Source organism: Platalea leucorodia (genome assembly GCF_965183815.1).
Source record: "Platalea leucorodia genome assembly, chromosome: 11".
Classification (NCBI taxonomy): Eukaryota; Metazoa; Chordata; class Aves; order Pelecaniformes; family Threskiornithidae; genus Platalea; species Platalea leucorodia.
In genome coordinates this window covers 16,245,456-16,267,099 of record NC_138833.1, presented here as the reverse complement: position 1 = coordinate 16,267,099, position 21,644 = coordinate 16,245,456, and the positions used below count along the sequence as shown (strand labels likewise).

The 21,644-nt window shown below is 45.1% G+C and overlaps 1 protein-coding gene across 1 annotated transcript; it reads right to left on the bottom strand.

Moving 5' to 3' along the window:
• Positions 1 to 649: 649 nt before the first annotated feature.
• On the bottom strand, positions 650 to 20,243 carry NDFIP1 (Nedd4 family interacting protein 1). Its single transcript, XM_082323939.1, has 8 exons — positions 20,089 to 20,243; positions 9,244 to 9,331; positions 7,918 to 8,048; positions 6,849 to 6,936; positions 6,541 to 6,665; positions 4,596 to 4,662; positions 3,886 to 3,991; positions 650 to 1,615 (listed from the first exon to the last, which is right to left on the bottom strand). The coding sequence occupies exons 1-7, from the start codon at positions 20,131 to 20,133 to the stop codon at positions 3,888 to 3,890; spliced, it is 648 nt and encodes a 215-aa protein (XP_082180065.1). The 5' UTR covers positions 20,134 to 20,243; the 3' UTR covers positions 650 to 1,615; positions 3,886 to 3,887.
• Between the last annotated feature and the right edge of the window lie 1,401 nt (positions 20,244 to 21,644).

Here is a 21,644-nt window from a genome sequence, read left to right as displayed (position 1 = left end):
GTCTGCAGAGGAATGATTGAGCTCTAGGTGTCTGCAGCTTCAGGCCACCGAACGAAGAGAAAGAGGAATGCCAAATATTCCAGTTCTCTGAATATACAAGACCAAATAAGGCCCAGATGCCAAGAGAGTAAACACAAGGCTGATCTACCAAGTTTGGGCAAATGGGATTCAGAGTTCCTTAATGCTGCAGATTTTGCCTTGCAGGATAAACTTAATAATTCTCTCTGTGTACCCTTATTCTTGTTTAAAAAGGAAGTCTCTGTGTAACCTCCATCTGTCTCTGTCAGCCCCAACTGCTTGTTTGTGAGGACTATACATGCGAGAAGCTCAGCCATCAACCAAAACCACGAACAAACCCTTTCACGAGGCGGAGAAGTTGCGTGTGTCAGACTAAGAAAAACCCAACACACCCCCAAAAACGTATGGCATCGCCGTCTCCTGAGCTGCCAGGCTGGCATCGAAGACTGCCTCAGGGTCTGAAAACCTGGTTACAGAAAGGAAGGCAGACCCCTCGAAGTGGAGATTTGTGTTACACCTTCTGTGGACAAGTAATGAAATTTCCACAGATAATCTGCATTTGTAATCAATAACTGGGTGCAATAAAGCATAGAAACTAAATTAAACACCGTTCTACAGCAAAAAATTGCTACATAAGTGACATTTATTAATGTTCTGCTATATTTACAGTTTGAACATAGTAAAACTCCAAAGTGAATTACCACTTGGCAGAAAGCACAAAAGTGCACATTAAATCTACATTTATAACGCATCATAGTCTCTGCTAACACAAATTATAAAAGCAAGAATTACAGGTATGTTAGGAATTGTCTCAAAAGTCCCAAGCCAAAGAAAAAAAAAAAGGCCTTTGTTTTGCAAGGTAATTTTTTATACAAAGTTGCAACGTGATCTTTCATTTTTACACTACCAATGTGTACCGTGAAAATCCCTATGTAGTCCAAAAAGTAGGTAGTATGAAAGTAAAGTATACTACAACATTGAGAATATAGACTATTAAAAAAATTAATACTTGTGCCACCTTCAAAATAATACTCTCTCCCAACTACACCTCAAGAATCCGTACCGCACAGACCCCTTTTTCCTTTCGGCCCCAGACAGCACGGGTGCTGTTGGATTTAACCATAGCAATGCCATCCCTTCAGCTTTTGGGATCATCCCTTCGGCCGTCAGCATTCCGCCCGCGGTCCAGGACAGACCAGAGTCCAAACCCGCTCCCAGGATGGAGGAGGAAATAAAGCAAGCCTGTCCCCTGCTGGCTCCGGGGGCAGGCTCATGCTACCGAAATCACTACAGAAACTATCTATGTAAGGCTTTATTAGCACGTCACAGACTCGACTGCAATAGCTTTTTCAAACATTAGCCACTAATGATTCAATGATTACAGAATTCTGCCTTAATTATTAAAATTTTACACCTAGAAACAAATAGAAAGAAATGCTTCTCCTCTTTCTTTTTCCAACAGTACTTTTATTTATTTATTTTAAAGCAGGTGATTATTTTTTCTTCTGCTCCAGAGTCTTGATTCACTTCCTGCAGGTGTCCTGTTGCTTCTTGAGGGAGAATTCACTAACGCAGGAAGACATTTGCCAGAAAACATCTGTCGGATATCGAATATGGAAACTATAGTTAGATTGTTATTTTGGATTACAGAAGGATGTAGTTCACAAAGAGTGCAGGATGTCTGAAGGCTTATAAAATATCTCAGTACACAATGATGTGACTCCAGCAAAACGCTCAGTAGTTTTGTGCATATTTTACAGTTCTGAAGAGTTAAAATTCCTTAGGGGAAAACAGACACCAAATCAGACAATAACACTGGCATAAAAACATACAGGTGTATGAAATCACACTGCATTTGCACTATGAGAACAAAATTTGACTTGGTCTTTAGTTGCTGCACCCACCCAGGTTGATTATGACTTTTGTATCTTTATATGAAGTGTCCTGGTACGACAGGGACAGCGGCTCTCAAATTGTCTATTCCAGCCGTGCTGGCCAGAGCCATTTACACCTGAGATCCAACAGATCTCTGCCGAGATACTGCCAAGGATGATGTCCATTACTAGCACACACGGACTGAACAGTAAACACCAAGCTCTCGATTAGATTCATTTTCACCAGTTATTATTTTCTGGTTTGCACTAATTATTCCTCTCCTCCTCCCCTCCTAATTTTCTAAAAATTACCCCTGCTCTGAAATGAAAATGATCATTCACCATGCCCTTTTCATCATGCCCTACAGAGAAAATCTAATCTTAAGAACAATAATACACTGAAAATCCAAGTCTATCGTGGTTTCCCTGCTCAGAATTCAGGATTAAAGATTTATTTTCAGGGGAAGTGTCAAAGTTGTAATATTTAGAAATTATTCTGGACATTTATCTCAATATATCTAAAAGAGAGAGTGCTGTCTGAAAGCTCTAGAATGACCAAAAAATAAACAAATAAATAAAAATTAAAAAAACCTCTACACCGCCATCCTCACAAGCAAGGAGTCAAGCAAGGTTTCTAAAATTCTAATTTCAAATTCTAAACATAGGAAAAGCCTGTGCAACAAGAAACCACACAGTTCCTTTAATAAATGAAAAATTAAGTTTCAGTAAAGAAGCAAATAAAAAAAATGGTTTGGTGAGAACAAACTACAGATGATAAAGCTGATGCTTAAACGCTCACACTACATGACCATACAACTGGGGGAAATAAACCCTCTGGTGACTCAGCAGGAATTTGAGAGGATATTACAAATCCTGGAGGAGGTCATAAACCGTAACTTTGTTAAACAGAACTGAAACACTTAATTGACTGAACTATTTTTACACACTATCACCAGTGGAAAACTCAAGCTGGAAAACACTGCACAACGCTCGTTTTGTGTAGCATGTTCTCATTACAGACTAGAAACAAAGCAGAATCTTAGGCAATTTGCAGTTTCTAATAAAAGGAAAGTGCATTTGGAAAAAATCAAGCCTCGGTTTTAAAATCTGAACAATTTAATGACCCCCAATGTAAAGCTGGGGTTTGTTTGGTTTCTGTATACCGCTGTCCCAGCTGCAATTGCTTCAACCCTGTCCTGGGGAAATCTAGTGTTATGATGATATTTCTAAAGGGAGCATCATGTTGCTCTCACCATCTGGGAAGCAACCTATTACAGGATTTCCGTCCCCTCAGGGAGGGACAGTTAATGCAAGGCCATTATCTGCTGTACGCAGGAAATTATGCTACAAGGGTTCAACTACTTAAGCCTCCTTCTTTAAAGTCCCATTCAGAAGGCAGCAACGTTAAGGCAAAAGACTTTTAGGCATTAAGGTTTTTGAAATATGTTCAGGCAGGACAGTATCCTCAAGTATGTGGGAGGGGTTTTTAAAGAGCAAAGGTGTGCAAGAGTTTAATTTCTTCAGGAACTTGGCAGAAAATTCAAACAGCACGCAAAATTCAGACAAATTGTTCTTTCTGGGACATAAGCCAAAGACACTGGCACAATCTTCTAAAAACCTTTTGTGACCATTACTCATGTTTAGGACATACCATGTGTTTCAGGCATGCTAATTATTCTGAAAGACACACCTGCCAAATACAGTGCAATACCAAGGGGCAGAGATTTTGTTCTTACAATTCAAGTTATGCAATCTCATGAATATACAATTTCAAAGCAGAAACTCAGGAAGAAATGTCAAGTATTCCTCTGCTCCCCACCAAGTCAGTCTGCACTCTGCAGAAACAGGAGCGGTATATAGGATACCAAGAAGCAACTGTTTTCTGCTGCCTTGTGTTCCAAAAATATTCAGGCAAAGAAAAGTCTAGCCTAAAAGAGTCACTAAATAGAGTTAAAAACAAAACAGAGCAAATTCAGGAAAACAGAAAGTTTACCTTTAGTAAATAAAGAGAACTCTGGTTCTGGGGAGAGTGGAAAAAGTATCTGGCATCTTCCTAACCTTTGCATAATTAATAAATCCTCTGAGAAACAGCAGAAAACCTAGATGGAAGAAACACATTTGTCCAGTTAACACAGGCGTTGCTTCTTCAATTAGAGAGGGAGCAGTTCAACTCACCGTTACTAGTATGGAGGGAACTAAGTTGCTGGGATGCACAATAGCTGATTTAATACAAGAATTTTTTTGGTATCAGTGACATCTGATCTTTCAATTTCAGGCAATCTCAGAACCAAACTTTCCTTAGCCAAACACAAAAGTTTTGACTCCAAATGAGATCCAGTCACTTCCAAAGGAGGGGAAAAAAGGAAAAAAGGAACGACCACAACCCACTCTGCCATTTAAGATCTAAGAACAGATACAACATCAGTTACTATGAAGACAAGCATTGCTCTCTTCTTTACTCCTTCTGGATGATAAATCGGATGCTGCCACCAAGAAATGACAACAGAAGGACAGTGTTCATGTGTACCTTTAAAATGTAGAAGGCATTCAGTAAGAGGAGGAGTACTCCGAGGGTTACATTTCAGTTTTACATCTATACGCACATATTTTAATAGCCAGTAAAGCTATGCTCACAAAAGCCCTAATTGCAGTTCACAGATTTTTAAGCGTGCATTCCCTCTTCCCCCCAGAACAAACACTCACCTAGTACAAGGAAGACCCACCAAAGCCAATATTGGCCATCAAAGTAACCAGGAAAATAGGTGGAGAACTGGAGGTGGGGGGGAAGAAACAAAACAAGTTAGAGCGTACGGCAGTTTCTGAACCCAAATCTAGTCTCACCAATTTCAGCAATAACCAGATCAAGCCCGCTGCATACAAGAGAGCTTGTAGAATGCCACATTTCATCAACTGCACAGACTGCAGGGAACAAGCTACCTCCATGAACTTTCATTTAAGGTTTTTCTACACACATCAGACCAACTGTAACCAAGGGGAATGGAACAGGTTCAAACCCCAGCCACAAACTCTTGCAATCAGTGGAGCAGAAAGACACTACTGAGCAAATACGCCTATTTTCCCTGACATCTTTGACGCTTATAAACCACAGCTGCAGTTTCCAAAAGCGAAGACCGGGTTTGCAGCAGTGCATCACGCTAATTAGACTGTAAGGTTGGATAACATAGCAAACAAAAGTACAGTTGACAAAGAAATCCCAGACCCATGGAACCCTCTGACAAGATTTTCTATTGGGAAAATTACCGCCTATTGAATGAAAGGCACCGACACTATTTGAGCATTGAAGTTCACTCTGTCAGTGGTAAATACAGTATAATTTTTTTGTTTTCATTCTATTCACGTTTAAAAACCTAACAAAAGGTAAGCTTGTTATCAAAGTTTAAGTCAAATCCACAGTCAAGGTCACTTGTTTCTGTCACACATCTTAATCCAGCAAATAGTTCTTAACACCACTGTTACAAGATCACCCCAAAAAATCTTAACTTTCTATAGAAAAAGTTAACAGATGCTGTATTTACAAATTACAATTTCTAGCCCAAAGAGATTAGGTATGAAGTGACAGCCCTAATACTAATGCTTTCTACTTTACTTAAGCACAGCTAATAAGATTTTTTGCTTGAAATTCAAAATTTGGCCTGGGATGTCTGCATGCCATTTTCACAGACACCTTCTTTTCATGGGCTCCAAATAAAGCTTCTCTGATATTTTCTCCCAGTCACTCCAAAAAATAGTTTGTCCTTTTTTTTTTTTTTTAACATTCCTTCCAGCATCAGCACATCTATATCCTTTTTGGTTTTTCCAGAAAGGTTTGTCTTTCTCCCCCTCCGAGTGTTAAAAATACTACGTCAGCCTTACTGTAGGCAGAGGTCTGTGCTCAGCAGGGGGCATCCAGGCTCCCATAATACAAACCAGTTCTGATCAGTCACCCCCTTCCTCTCCCTGTGTGATCTGGTGGAGGGGAGCCCAGTGGATGTTTTAACAGCCTGGGTATGCCCAGAGTTTATATGGAAATAAAACAAAACAGAAGAGTGTGCTTCCTCCTGATCCCCTGCTGCTTGTGCCGCAGGCACATCACACCAGAGGGCACCAGCGGGCTTCTCCCATCCATGTGACAAAGCGGTGGCTGCCTCTTCTTCCTCCAGCGAAAAGCAAACCTCACACTGCCTAATTTTCCAGTCCCTGTTTCCCCCTCATCATCAGGCATGCTCACGGCTATCCCACATTTTAGAGACTTTTTTTTTTTTTCAGAGGAGCACCTAAGGAACATCATACTGCAGAGAAGCATCCCTATGCTGACGGCAGGGCTTGCTTTATCTGGATAAACGTTTTACAAAGATCAGATCATTGTTACTGCGCAACACACAAACATTTTGATGCAATACAGTGGCTCTGCTGAAGAACGCCACACTTGGGTGTGCAATCTTTATTCTCTTTTATTACAATAATAATTCCAGCATATAAGCAGGACAGAAAGATGAAAAAGCTCTGTTGTCAGTGAATAAGGGGCTCAAAATCTATTTCATTATAAAAAGCTAAATTTATAACTAACTTCAGCATAAGTAAGAGAAAAACAAGCTAGGGAAAAAGAGTACCAGCGTCTGTGTACATGTTTTTGCACTACACAACTTACCCTGACAATAAGGATCCACTTAATAAGAGACAGACCAAACCCAGAAATGGCCCCATATCGTCCTGCAGCTGAAGTAGTCAGACAGAAAGACAGGAAAAATCCAATCCAGTTGAAGAGGAATGCCACTGAGAAAGCAGGAGAAAAGCAGCAGGTCAAGACCTCTTTATATTCCAAGGAAAAATAAAAAAAAAAAACATAAAACTCTTGCACATAGGTTTTTCCTGGTGCTACATAAACATAAGTGTGAAAATAACTCTAGCTATTTTGGGTTGCTGCCTGAAAAAAAGTAAGCTCCATCATGTACTTACTGAAGAAAGTCAGCATGAAAATGCCATCATTTCCTATCCTCAGCTGATCGGTGTCGTCAAAGTCATCCCGTGTCACAAAGTCGTCATCCTGTAAATCAAAGGGAGACAAGACGTGGGTGGATTTAAGTCATTCCAGTCCATACAACAATCCCAGTTCTGCATGTGGCTCTTCAAGAAAGGGCCAGCAAATTGTATAGCCCTCAAAAAGCAGTGTACAATGGAGGGATACAAAATGCTTCGTTTACTTTTAAGGAAAGCCCCCCGTGGGGCGGTGGGTGGAATCCTAAATCTCAAAAGGCTACAAATGCAAGCAGGAAAAATTCCTGCTTCTCATCCTGAGATGATGCAGGGCATGAAATATTAAGTCATTGGCAGTATTGTTTTTTTTAGATAGTCAAGATCCATCACGTTCTTGTTCTCACTGTAAAGAATTCCCTTACTCATAAAAAAAAAATTAAACTTATCATCTCAGCGATGAATTTAGCTTCTGTGAAGAAGTATAATGAGCAGTGGACATCTAATGCTAGCAGGGGTGGAGGAAGAGGCCGAACAAGCGATAATGTTGAAAAAAACAAAAAGAAATAAAAAATGAAAAAATGATTGTTCTGACAGAATGGCTTTATCATCCTTGTATCAGCCACACTGACCTCTGGAAAAGTCAACCAAATAAGCAGCAAGAGTATCAAGGGTAGATATGCTAGATGGCTGAACAATTAATCCTAAATCTTTTAAAAAAAAAAAAAAGAAAAACAAAAACCAAAAAAACAGTGACAGTGAACACAGATACAGTACAGTTCCTCTGTCAGCTTGCCAAACTAATCTGGATAGCACATGCTGGCATTACTGAGATGTCTTACATCATCATAGCCACCCAGAGGAAAATAAAAAAAATTAAAAAAAAAAAAAAAAAAAAACTTAGCCACAGAACTCTTGGGAGTGTGTAATATCACCATCCCAGAAAGCTTTTAAAAAAAAAAAAAAAAAAGTTATGACTCTTGATCAGCAGGAGTTAAGCCAGAAATTCTACAGATGAAATGTGAAGGGGACACAGCCAGCCAAGCGTACTCACCCTTCCAGGAACCAAGGGAATTGTGGCTTCAGCCTTGGTTCTCTCTGCCTCATCATAACTAGGCAGTGTTGTGGCCACGTTGTAAGATGGAGGCTTAGGAAATCCTGACTCATCCTTGTAATCAAAATAAGCTGCAAAAGAAAAAGAAGTCATATAGAAGGTAATTTGTCAGTTCCTTAAGAACACCGTGTTGGGAATGAGAAGCATTTCAGATGACTTCGAAAGACCCCAATATCCCAGACCGTTGAAGCCTGCCCCTCCTGTCCCTTCCCCACCCTTCTAGCCTCTTGCCATCCCAAAACAGAAAGTGAAAAACACAGGAGCACCTTATCTAATATAAAGTAATATGCAGAGCACTAACACGCCTGGCTGTACTTATTTTTAAAACAATGATGCATGCTGTGTCACTCCTGACTTTCAATAAACAGAAGCAGTCATATTTTCAAGTCCAAGTGGTTTGAGTGAGTCAAAGAAGGATCACTGCAAGCCTCAGGCCACTGGTGACCAATTTTTCCACAGAGACTCCAAATTGTTTTCTGATGGAGGGGAAAGGGATTGGAACAAAAATCAAACATAGCATTTCTCAGCCCCAGTCGCTGAGACACACTAAGGAACCAGAACTAATGGGAGATCTTTATGGTCAGTGTGTCAAGGCAGGACACTCGATAGGCAGCGTGAGAAACACAATATTCAAACCTCTATCCAAAGCTGGCCAGCTGTTCGAGAGACTGACAGTATGTAGCATTTGATTCACAAATCTTATTTGAACAATTGACTGTGAAAGTTCTAGAGGGAAAAAAAATGAGATGATTTACCTAAGCCAACGTACTCTGATATATAACCAACACAAAACAAGCTGTTTTGCTAAAAGCTATTAGCGAGGTACATGACAGTATGATGATTCAGAAGAAGTGTAACCCTTATGACCAAGTCCTTAGTTACTGAAAACTGCAGAAAGAGTGAATTCTTTAATCCCTTTTAAGTAACAAGTCCTTTTTGGAAGGAGGACAGCATCATCCAAATGCCAAATAATGAGAGGGGAACCACAAATCCTCACAGCACTTTGATTTTAACTGTCTTCAATCTACTAAGAACACTGTGAAATGTAACTTGAACACCACTTGATGGGATGACATCAGATGAATGTAGCCTGTAGCCAAAATGCATCTTCTAAACCACAAGTAACAATAGTCTCTTTGGATCAATTCTGATCCTTTGCAGCCTTAGTAAGGACGCTGCAATGCCATCCATCAATAAGGAGAACAATTAAGGAGGTAAGACAGAGCAACAGAAGAAACCTAGCTATTTCATTTCGGTTAAATTTACCTGTATTCTCCGCAGAAATGCTGCTGTAAGGCGGAGGGGCATCATTCACCACTGATGCGGTCTCACCTGGCTCCTCTTCATTCTGCAGCTGAACAGACCCACACACAAGAGAGGTTAACGGGGTTTCTCAAGGTCTGTGAAATTACCCCTGTAGTTTTAATTGCACACAACAGACTCTTCTGGAAGAACACTGCTCTACGGCACCACGGGACGTTCGAGCAGCTGCTCAGCTTCCCTCCGAAGCACTCCCACTTGAAACAATCAATATGCCATCTCACTTTTAATGTGTTTTTAAATCGCATCCTCACACACCTGGACTTCGACAAAGCACAGCATACATCTTTCCAGTACCTTTCCATTTCCCTGGCACTTCCTCAGCTCCCACTGCTTAGGAGCTGCAGTTGCATCTGTTTTAGTTGAGGAAATAGCAGGAGACACCCAACAAAAGGCTCCATTGCTGCCTGCGGCTTTGCTAAGGAAGGGGTTTTTTTCATGGATACATTACATAATGATGCATATAAGTATGAATCTTGCCATTTCCCTTCAACCTTTCACACCGTATGACTGAAAAGGCAAGAGTTTATTTTGTGCACTGTGCTTCCCACAGGCTCTGTATAAATAACCATACAGCTTATCAAATATACAGTGTCACTTACATGAAGCTGGTATGCAAACGCAGGCTTTGATCAGAGAAGCTGACAATACCAGGTCAGAAACATTCAAAGCAGAACGCACCAGAAAGGAATTTATAAATCAGCTGCCATCTAATTTTTTTTCTTCTTTCCATTTCTTATAATCTCATCAACAAAGAAACTGAGGTTTTACGCAGAAAGACAACTCATTTCAAAAAAGCACCTTGGGACTGAACTACGTGCCTGAACAGAGAGGTACTACCCTCTTCTGTAATCACCACTAAACAACAGCAACCCTGCAACTTCTTCCTTAACATGTTCTTGAATTATCCCTTCTGCACACCTCTGCTAATGCTCTTGATGCCATCCATGACATTTTTCTTTCTTTTCTTTGGAGAGACATGTTGCCATTCAAGTCCTTCCCAAGCATTTAATGCAGGGGGGGTAGGGATATGTTCTTATTTTACTTGTGTGTCTTATCAGGAAAGGGAAAAAAAAAAAAAAATCAGCTCACACTTCTAGATGAAGGTCTTGTTTTATACGTAACTGTTCTGCGTCTTGGGTTTTTATTCCTTTTGCTGCCTAAGATCAAAGATCAGACTGCATCCACGTCCTCTATGGAAGTCAAAGCCAAAACTTTTTCAGATGTTTTAAGTGCAATTCATTGGACATTTGACCCAAACCACAGCTGCATGTCTGAGCTGTGAGACATCCGAGTCCTACAAGCTCACTGAGAAGAGCGTGGATTGTTTTATCTTCTCTGCCATTAACCAGACAGCTGCACACCTCTATCAGCTGCAGAACCGTGAGCATGCACACAACGAGTAGAATCATAGAATCATTAAGGTTGGAAAAGACCCTTAAGATCATCGAGTCCAACCATTAACCCAGCAGTGCCAAGCCCACCACTAAACCATGTCCCTAAGCACCACATCTACATGTATTCTAAATACCTCCAGGGATGGAGACTCAACCCCTGCCCTGGGCAGCCTGTTCCAATGCTTGACTGCCCTTTCAGTGAAGAAATTTTTCCTAATATCCAACCTAAGCCTGCCCTGGCGCAACATGAGGCCGTTTCTTCTTGTCCTATCGCTTGTTACTGGGGAGAAGAGACCGACCCCCACCTCACTACAGCCTCCTTTCAGGCAGTTGTAGAGAGCAATAAGGGCTCCCCTCAGCCTCCTCTTCTCCAGGCTGAACACCCCCAGCTCCCCCAGCCGCTCCTCCTAAGACTTGTGCTCCAGACCCATCACCAGCCTCACTGCCCTTCTCTGGCCACGCTCCAGCACCTCCATGTCCTTCTTGTAGTGAGGGGCCCAACACTGAACACAGCACTCGAGGTGCGGCCTCACCAGTGCTGAGTACAGGGGCACCATCACCTCCCTGGTCCTGCTGGCCACACTATTCCTGATACAAGCCAGGATGCCATTGGCCCTCTTGGCCACCTGACTGCAAGTCAGTCATTCACTGCACTGAGGCCAGTCACAATGTCTCTGCCGGCTTTCCACCTCCTTGGCGCAGAGGCTGCCGTCCCCCCGACCCTGCCAGCATAGCTGATGTGTCGTAGCTCCCCGACACCAGTTACGTCAAAAAGATTTTAAACACATGTGCTGTTAAAGGAGTTTAGCCTAGTAAGGTTTAAATTACTTGGGTTTAGCAGGCGATGACACGAGCAGTTCTGCTGGCAGGTCCAAGGGGTCGGCAGACGGGGAAATGGAAAGAAATGGCACTGGGAAACACTAGGAAAAATTCAGCAGCACTGTCACCCAGACCAGCTGTACCAAAACAAAAGACCAGCACAGAAACAGGACTCTTTCACCATCAGATGAAGATCACCTTGTACACGAGCCTCCATCCTCTCCCCATTCACATTTTCTAGACAGGAGAGGTAGAAATAAAGAGGGAGCTGGTCAGCCCCAAGCTTTCTGGGTAAGAACTCCACACGTGGCACAAAGCTGAACCACTTCCCTGAAGAAGGAGAAATTAAGTGATCCAGATGAAAACGTAATCCGTATTACACCAAGAACACCTCCTGGCACCGACGCTGTGGCTGTCAGCAGGAGACATCCAAAATGCTGGCCCCTGGCCAGATGTGAACCCACACCAAATCAATCCCTCTCCGCGCCCCGGGAGCGAGGCCACGGGGCACACGGGGCGGAGGTGGCAGGTACCTGCCTCCATGGCTGCAGCTTTAATTAGCCTCAGGGTGCCAAGCAATTAACACGATAAGCTGCAGCAGCTCCTACCACAGCAATGCATCTTCATCTTTTTCAAACCAGCTAACTCAGCATGAGCCCTTACCAAGAAACAAAAACACCTTATTTTATAAACCCCATGGAGTTCAGTCATTAGAAGAAAATGCAAACTAACTTGTGAGGTAATTGCCTATTAAAATAAGCTTTAAAAAAAAAAAACTTAAAAAAGCGAGCACTGCTGCAGAAATTCAAGAGCAGCCCGCACACAGCATGAGAGGGGCAAGTAAGGGATAATCCAGTAAAATGCAAACTAGTTGATTCAGTCTCTTCCAGCTCTGTAGTCTATGAATTTTCAGAAAATGCTCCACCATGCTTGTTTTCAGTCTATCCGTGAAAATTCAATACTTCTACATGTTTTTTTTCTTCTGCCTATACAAGACCTAGTCTATCAGAAGGAGGAAAGGCTCCGACACACGAGGGACGCTCTGGATACTGCACGCCCTGCATTACCTGCTCTCCTTAGTGAGGGGGTGGCAGAAATTAAAACCCTGATGTTTCTAAGAAAGAAGACACATACAACCTGAAAGTACAATCACCAAGGAAGGGGGGAAGGAAAGCACTAGATGTGACAACAACACAAGAGATCAAACAAAAGAGGACATATACAGTTGAGTATAATGTTAATTCCTACCACTCAAATTCTTACCATGTTCTTCTTTCAACAGTAAAAAGAAATATATACTCTTACAACTACCGCGGGTGGGAGAAAGCAAGCTGAACTGCTAGCTTCAAACCATTACAACCCAGGTCATGACACAAAAAACGTAGTTACTTTTTGAAGTTGAGCAGGTCATGACACAAAAAACGTAGTTACTTTTTAAAGTTGAGCTACAGGCTGTAGGAGGTATACAGTTATAGAAAACAGATTTTTCTTCTAATGGACAAGGTACACAAATGCCTTCCAGCCTTTTTAATGATTCCAGGCATCTAAAATTCAACCAAGTGCTTATTAGCAAAGCAGCAAGGGTTCATGTGACAGGAAGAATGAGTCATCAGGTCTGCATGGCCCCGCACTGCTGCACCCTGGCTCGCCCTGCGCCTTCTGCTGCCTTGTGCAGCGCCGGGCACGCGTCGGGAGGAAGGCCGCGCTACCGGGGTCTGCGGGCAATTCCGCCCTTGGGCCGCCGCTGAGAGTCTTCAGAACCCGGAGAACCTGATGAAAGCAGTGTTTGGCTGAAGTCTATTTTGCTGAGGCTGTGGGGTATTCTTTCTGCGAGTCACTGATGGATTTTAGCTTTTAAAGCATGACTCTTGTATTTGTGGCATTAAAAAACAATCTTTACAGCCATGCATACAGTTATTAAAACAAAAGTTTGGCTGTGAATTCTTCACCGGTTTGCTGAAACAACAGAAAGTTGCCTGACAGAACGGGATAAGACCCAGGGACATTTATTTCCCAAAAAAACACCATCAGAAGCTTTGCTCTGAGCAAGACATTGCCTCTGCCTGCCACTTCCCCCTGCCTGAGACGTACCACGTGTAAGCACACACAGCACAGTAGCACTGAAGTTCGAAACTTAAAAAACGTTTTGAAATATTTCCACATAAACTTTGAAGAAAGCTTTTCCAATAAATATACTTGTTAATTCTTCCAAATTTTCTAAACTGAGCACACAGGCTGCTGACACAGTTTTGGATCTTTTTTTTAACCTGCCCTTGCCCCAAGTCCTTAGGCTACGTGCAAATATTCTTTATAACTAAATCAGGATTACTACAAGCTTCACCTTAGCAATATATCATCAGTAATATATTAACTCAGCAGTATATTATGAATGTTTACTGCATTTCAGTTCTTATGTTCTGGCACACAAGGTAGAACTGCACAGAAATCCCAGAGGAATCCTAGAATGAAGATAACCCTAATCAGATCTCATTTTTGTTGTTACTATGGTTTCGGTAGATTTCAAAAAGGCAGATATTTAGGCTAATGACAGAAAGAGAATCAATATTTTTTAAAAAGGTGACAGGATTGATTTTTTCAGAGCAATGAAATCATAACCTTTGCAAGCCAAACGTTTAAAAAAAAAAAAAAAAAAAGTGTATCACTACTAAATTTGAGAGTACTCCAGCAAGGCAACAGCCTGCCCACAAAAAGGTTACACTTCACTCCCGTTGCAACACCCCTTACTTTTCTCCTTATATATCTTTGGCCTTTTGGAAGCAAATGAAAGTTTCTGCCAACTCTGAAGGAGAACAGACTTATTTTTATTGACTTACGCTTCACTTTAAAAGTACCCTGATTTGAAATCCTGACTTCTGCCCAATGCTGTTGCAGATTCCTGTAACTTAATATCAGCTTATTAATCAGCAGGAATAATGATAAGCTATTAGACAAATCAACCCACGTGCATCAGCCCTCTCCTTGATGAGCAAATAACTGTTTTCTCCCGTAGGCACTTCCAGTTCATTTAACCGAGGGAGACTGACAGCCCTGAACAGCGTGTCTACCCCAGCTACCTGTGCTCGGCACGGCACGGCGCGTGCTGTGCCGCTCGTGGGCGACGCGCTTGGCAGTCGCGCTGTCTAAGCAAACCCTCCCTCCGGCTTCTCCCTGCACCGGGAGGTGCTGATGCTCCTGCCCAAGCCTCACGCCAGGGAACCGATTCTCCCCAGGGCCCTGAGCACAGCCCAGCTCTGGGGAGCGACCTCCGGGGGTCTCTGCCAACCTGAGCTACTCCTTCGCTTTAATAAAGGACTGAAAACCATGCCTCCACTCCCCCTCCCCAAAAATGCTTTTCCTTCTCCAGCCAGACCAGCTCCCTGCCACGCAGCGAGCACACAGCTGCACCCACGCAGCGGGGTGCACAGGGCACGGACCAGAAACCAGCGGGAACAGCCGCCTGAAGGGTACGTTTGCAACCACCCTCCCAGCTACCAAGGTAAAAACACAAATCAAAACGTCTTTTACGTCCACCAAAACACAACCCGAGCTCACGAGGATGTTGTTCCTCACTGACTCACTGCAGTTAATGGCTTGACAACATGGAAATACACCTCGGTCCTGTGAAACATGCTGATCTAATTCCCCTGCCTGTGTTCAAAGAGGGAATTATACTGGTCTGGCTAGACTGTAAACAAGCACTTGGGCCAGCACAAACCTGTGCCTACAGACTGTCCTTAGATTTAAGTGTTCAAGGTCTTAATTCAGAAGAAGTAGGTTTTAATCTTAGATAGCCGTAATTAAATTTCAAACACTTAACAAAGCCTAAGGCCCTACCGTAATATTTAGGATCACATCAACCTTTTTTCTGGTCATTAAGACATCACAGAAGGAATTCCAGATCTTTTAAGCATTTGAAAATATCACATTTCTTTTATTGCCATATGAAGAATGTTAATTATCTTCAAGGAAAAAAAAAAATCCCATTGTGCTACCATATATCAAATTTGGATATCTCACAAGAGGCAGAAACAGATTGCATGGATACATCTTAATATTGAATTTTTCTTATTAGTACCAATGACAAAGAACTAGAATTCACACAAACGCAAAATTTTTGCTACTTGCTTTGGGCATGGCTCCTTTTAAAATGCGATGCCAAGCCCACATAAAGAGGTACCACATCTCCTGTGAGCCACTGAACAAGCCGAAGACCTGAGGGACTGTTCCTACATCTGCTTCCCAGATGGGATTACTGAGCCCCCCTGACTTTCAGTGATGAGAAAAGTCACCAAAGAAGGCCATGTAAGAGTCCAACACAATCCCGATACCTGAGATAATATTTTTTTTAAAAGTTTGCATGCAAGGCTATTTTCTGCTGTTACACAAGCTACGTGATGATAGACTACTACTGTTTCACAGCATCTCCCAAGTCCTTTGAGTTTCAGAGATGAACCTATTTTCATTCTATAATTACTTTTTCACGCAGAATCACTAAAACCTTGCCAACTCACCTGACAGGTACTGTTACCTACAGAAGCGGGTGTTTCAGAACAAACCAGTGAGACTTAGTCACCTGAACACAGACTGGGCTGGACATCGGGCAGCTTCAAACAAAGCGCGTGGCTCCCATCAGCTGCAGCAGAACGTTAAGAGTGGCCGCTGTGCAACAGACATGACTTTACTCTGCAACTTTTTTTAAAATCTTTACCGTTATGTCAATGGACACCCCCTATTCTACTTATACAAAGAAGAAAAAAGAAAAAAATGTGAAAACAACCTAACCTGGAAATTTCCTTACCGTTCTTATCAGTTGCATGTATCTTTAGCAAGCACGTCTTCTGTACGCTACCAGTACCTCACCAAGGAAACGAATAGACAATGACACCACTAATTCTAACTGCTGACATTAAAAAAATATGGTGTTTTCTCATCTTTTAGTTTCAATCTGCATGCCCATTTCAACTGAAAAATTAAACACAAGCTGAAGGTAAGCACAAGGTGACAACTGACATCTGCCTCCCTATTTCACTCCAGACTTCCCAGATATTAAGTAAGCACTGTGGTCCTTCATGGATTTAAACTGTATTCACATTATATCTTCAGCAATATATTTCTTCTAAATTTCACTGAAAGAAACCAAACAAATGGAAAAATCTTTCTTCCTCATGTTTCCCATAGACATCTCCCCTTACAAAGTGATTCATGATCCCTGTAAGCCTTCAACAAGTGGAACAGGAAGAAATACCACTTAAAAAGGAATATGTCTTCATTATTTAACACACTCACCGTTTTCTAGGTGGGTTTACATTACTCATATACATCACATATATTTTCAAATGCCTCAAGTAAAAAGCATGCCTCAGTTAACATACAGTGTGAATAAACCTATTAAAAGCCTGGCTATTTTTTCCAGAATAGAGGCTAGTTTCTATTCTAAGGATGAAATACAGTTCTGCCACTGAACTCACAATCCCGGAGCTATACTCAAAAGGCCTTAAGCCACCTAATCCTAACAACATCCCCGTATAACTTCCCCAAAGGCGAGTCTAAATGACAACAGCCTCCCAGTGTCCCTTTTTGGGACACAGCACCACCCAGAAAAACAACACCAGGGTGTGCTGCAACCTTCCTTCCTCCCAAACATCTCCCATTCCCACTTCCAACAAGCACAGCCCTGTCACCCGGCCTGCAGAGGAGAAACCAAAACCAGCCGTCTACCCCCGTCACCCTGCCCGGCTCCCACCCGCCGCCCCAGCCCGTGCACCCGATAGAAACAGGCTGGGGGAAGCCGACATCCTTTTTCTGGAGTTTTAGCTTTATTCTTCATCGAGCTGCACTTCCTCAGTATATTAGATCAGACTGCCACATCATCCAAAGGCGTCATCGCAGGCTATTTTTTATCAGATTATCTAATGCCTGAACAAAGCACAAGGGCTAGAAAGTTAGCTTTAGAAAATAAATCGTATGCCATTGCACATCCCTGTAACGCTGCAGGTATCAGCGAATGGACACAGGCTGTGAGTCTGCAGCGAAGGAGGCTGCTGGGGGTGCACGGCCCACCACCCCGCATCTGCAGGGCAGCACGGGCTGAGGAACAGGGCGGAAGAAGAAACACACAGGCTTCCAACTCAGTTATCAATTTCTGTTGTCCTCAGATTATCCTCATTAACTATCACCTTTTTTTCATGAAAATACACACACTCAGGGAATCCTACAAATATTTAATGCGTTCAGACAGCGCCCACACCTCAACAGCGCTGCTCCCACACACAGGTCGATACACCAGAACACTTTCAGGAGCAGGGGTTACGCGACCCCGGCACGCTTGGACAGCGTATCACAGTTAGCTGTACAGGAACCATCTAGTTACGTGGCAAACTCCACTAATGCATCAACCCTCTCCCCACCCAAAAAAAAAAAATTATCAATTTTAAAAATTCTCAGTTCTCTTCCACTGCCTCATAATCAGTAACTTAAAGATTAAACGAGCTTGTTCTGAATTTCTACAGGCTACCTCTACTTACTGGATCCCGTATTCAGCTCTAGCCCTTACGGTTATCAATTCACTACAAGTCTTTCTTCGTCAGCACATGGTATCTTCGTTAATTGTACATTCATACACACAATAAGTTTCAATGTGTGGAAAAAAAAAATCGACACATTCAATGCTAGAGAGACTCTCCCACCTTCTCATCTCCTCTTCATCTAAATACCAACTCTGCATCTTTAGTTCCACAGCTTGCAGGGTTTCCTGGAGCAACACAAGCATTAGGAGCCACTTCAGCAATAACACACTTTACAACAATGCGAACACCAGGGTTCTGGCAGAGGGCAAGGGAAAAAAAGCAATTTCTAAGCAGCTACACAAAAGTAGATATATTTATATGTGAGTTTCTGATTCTGCACGCCAGTTACACCAGTTGTTTCACTGGGTCTCCATTATCTGTTTGTCTTTAGCAGTATAAATCCTTTGGGGCACTGCCTGCCTCCCTAATCTCTGCAGCACCAGGCAGTTACGCTCTACAGCAACAGCGGTGTCTGCTCTGTGTCTGTCGGATGTGTTAGCAGGATCTGGCGAAACGACAGCTTTACACATTTCTCTTTAAGGAAACCAGGACTGTGCTTATCGGTCAGGTACAGAGTCACTGAAGAGCAATGCAACAGCGTCCTTCAGCAGATTTTGTCACCTATCTCCACGGGCTCAAGGTGATGGGACACGAAGCTAGATCCCTTCGTAAAAGACATTTGTGAAGAGGTCTGTCAGGGTCAGCGCCAACGGCAGGACTCTGATGGGAAAGGCGATTAGTGAAGAGACCTGGTTATCTGTACCTGCCGTTTCCGAGAACAGTAGAGAGATTTGTCTTCAGAAGTGAACACATCTGTTTTGCACTGAATGAACAAAAAAAGCCTAAGTTCTACTTAACTTTTACGTTTCTAGTGTGTAAAAAACAGAGATTTCCAGCTGTCACGGTGAGACTAACATCCCATCCCAATGGGAAGGTGCATCTCGTATTCTGAAGAGCACGAGCCCACCCACGCTGAAAACGCTACCAAGGCAAAGTCATAACACAGTGATTTCTTGTAAGAAGCTCAGTTAAGCAGGAGAGTATTGTGTACCACCTTGAGGGATTTCTCTCCCTTAAGTAATGAAGTCTCCACATCTGCACGTAAGAAACGCGCGTGAGCAGGAGTCGGGTCACAGAGCGGGGCCCAGCTGACCCCAAACCCTTTCTGTGAGGCCGATACTCCTGACAAAACACATCCTCTCCTTCAGGAGGTAGGGAAGGAAGAAAAACCCCAAATTTACGAGGGAGATCTTTAAGGACAGTCTCTGGCCTATGGGGATTTCAATCTGAGCCAGAGGAGACAACGCGTAAAAGACGGAATAAAATCAACGCTGATCTCAAGGCAGCGCGGAACAAGTTCGCTCCTGGGAGGAGCCCACGCGAAGTTCGCTGACCCGCGGGCTGGAACCGAGAGGCCGCGGAGCCTCCCCGCAGCATCGCCGGGGGCCAGAGGGGAGCGCGACCGGCGGGGACGCGCCCTCCGCACAAGGTCGCTCCGGCCGCTCCGCCGGGCGCCCCACGCCGAGGCCGGGCCCGGGCGCGGGCAGAGGCGCGGCCGCGGGGGGAGGCCTGGGGCAGCGCGGCCCCGCAGCAGGCGGGGAACCGCACCGCAGCCCGAGCCCGGCCCGGCCGCCGGCGGGGCCCGCCGCGCCTCAGCGGGCAGCCGAGGCCTCCGCCCCGGGCGCTGCTGCCGCCGGAGGCCGCGGGCCCGGTCACCGCCCCGCTCTCCCCCTTTCTCCGCAGCGGGACAGCGGCGCCCGCAGGCCCGACCCGGGCCCAGGCCGGCCGCCGCCCCGGGAGACGCCCGGCCTCGGGGCAGGGCTGAGGCGCCGCCCGCCGCCCCGGGCCCCCGGGGCACGGCCGTGGGGGGAGGCGGCGGCGGCGGCGCCCCCGGCCCCACAGCGCGGGGGGGGGGCGGCGGCTCCCCGCCCGGCCCCCGGCCCCCGGCCCCGTCCTCCCCGGCGCGGCCTACGGAGCCGCGGCGCTCGCGTACCCGCTGCCCTCCTCACCTGCTGGTACCGGCCGCTGCTGGGCTCGGCGGCCGCGGCCGCCATGGCGCTCGGCGGGGCGAGGGCGAGCGGGCGGCGGGGCGGGGTGGGGCGGGGGGCGCTCGGCGGCGGCGCTGCCCGGCCGCCTCCCAACGGGCGCTGCGGAGGCGGAGGCGGCGGCAGCCGGGTCGCTCCTCGCTGCGGGCTCCGCTCCCGCCCTCCGCCCGTCACGCTCGGTCGCGCCCGCCTCCCGCCCCGCCCGCCCGCGGGGACGGGCCAGGGCCCGCGTCCCGCCGGCAGCGCCGGCCGCCCCGGGCCCAGGGCAGCGCTCGGCGGTGGGGTCGCCGCGGGCCGGCTCCGCTGGTACCCGGAGGGCGACCAAAGCCAGACCGGAGGCAGCGGCGAGGACCGAGAGGCGGGGGGGGGGGCCGCAGCTCTGCTCACGGCGGGGGATGTGGGCCGGCAGCACCTTCCCTGGCGTCTTGTGGGAGCCGAAAAAGTAACCCCGCAAGCTACTACGTGTATATTGTGAAACTTCACCTGTAATTATTGAGTGAAAGCTTCCATAGAAAGCGTTAAAGAGACCCAGGGAGTCGGAACATTGATGTAAACCCATATTGAAAACCACCGCCGCCTCAGCGAGGACCCACCAGGGCCAGCGCTCGCGGAAACCAGCGCCGTCCCCAGCCACGTTAACCAAGCCGTGGTCACGCTGGTCACGTACACCCACCACCTATCCCCGTCACCAACACCGCATCGTCGTGCCAGCCCGTGCCCGCACCGCCGTTCCCAGCGGCGTACCCGCGCCGGCAGAGAAGAGGCCTGCGACATGCTGCACTGCAGCTGAAGCAAACACGAGATGTTGGCCAACTCCTCCAAAAGCACCGTCAGATCCTTAATATCCACATAAAGCAGATGGTGTCGCAGATTTGAAATCTCATTCCAAAAGAAGCACGCGTAGGAAACCACACGGAGATAGAAGCGTGTTTATTCGGAGAGTTTTTGCGTTGAATGTTACATTGGTTAAGAAACTTTCCAGGTTGCGTAACCTTTATTTTCTACCTGCACAGTTCAGCTATAGTCAGGCTTGCACAAAGCTACCCACATCAATCCCTGAGGTTGATGAGACTTAAATAGATCAGCTTTAGGATGAGGAAGGCTGAATCAGCCCCACTGGGATTAAAAGCTGCAAATTCAGAGTTGCAAATGTTTCAACCTGAGGGCAGGGTTTTGAAGTGCATACTCAGTCATAAATACATGCTTTAATGCTCATTATTCAGTACCATAATCAGGTTGGAATTTTTTTTTCTGTATTCTGTTTTTGCAGGAGCAGATGGTTCACCCATGTCTCAGTGAGATGAATGGACATCACAGTTCTCACGTTGAAGGAGGGGCAGGAATCGTAAAGGATTTTAGCCAGGAATAACCTCAAAGTGACTCCTGAGAAATGCTGGAGACACGAGGAGAATGCAGGTTTCTTGCAACACAGATACCTTTGAAGGAGCCGGAATGAGAGCTGCAGGCACTGACAGACTCTCTGGTTTCACCTCTCCACAAGCCTCGCAATTTGCACTAAG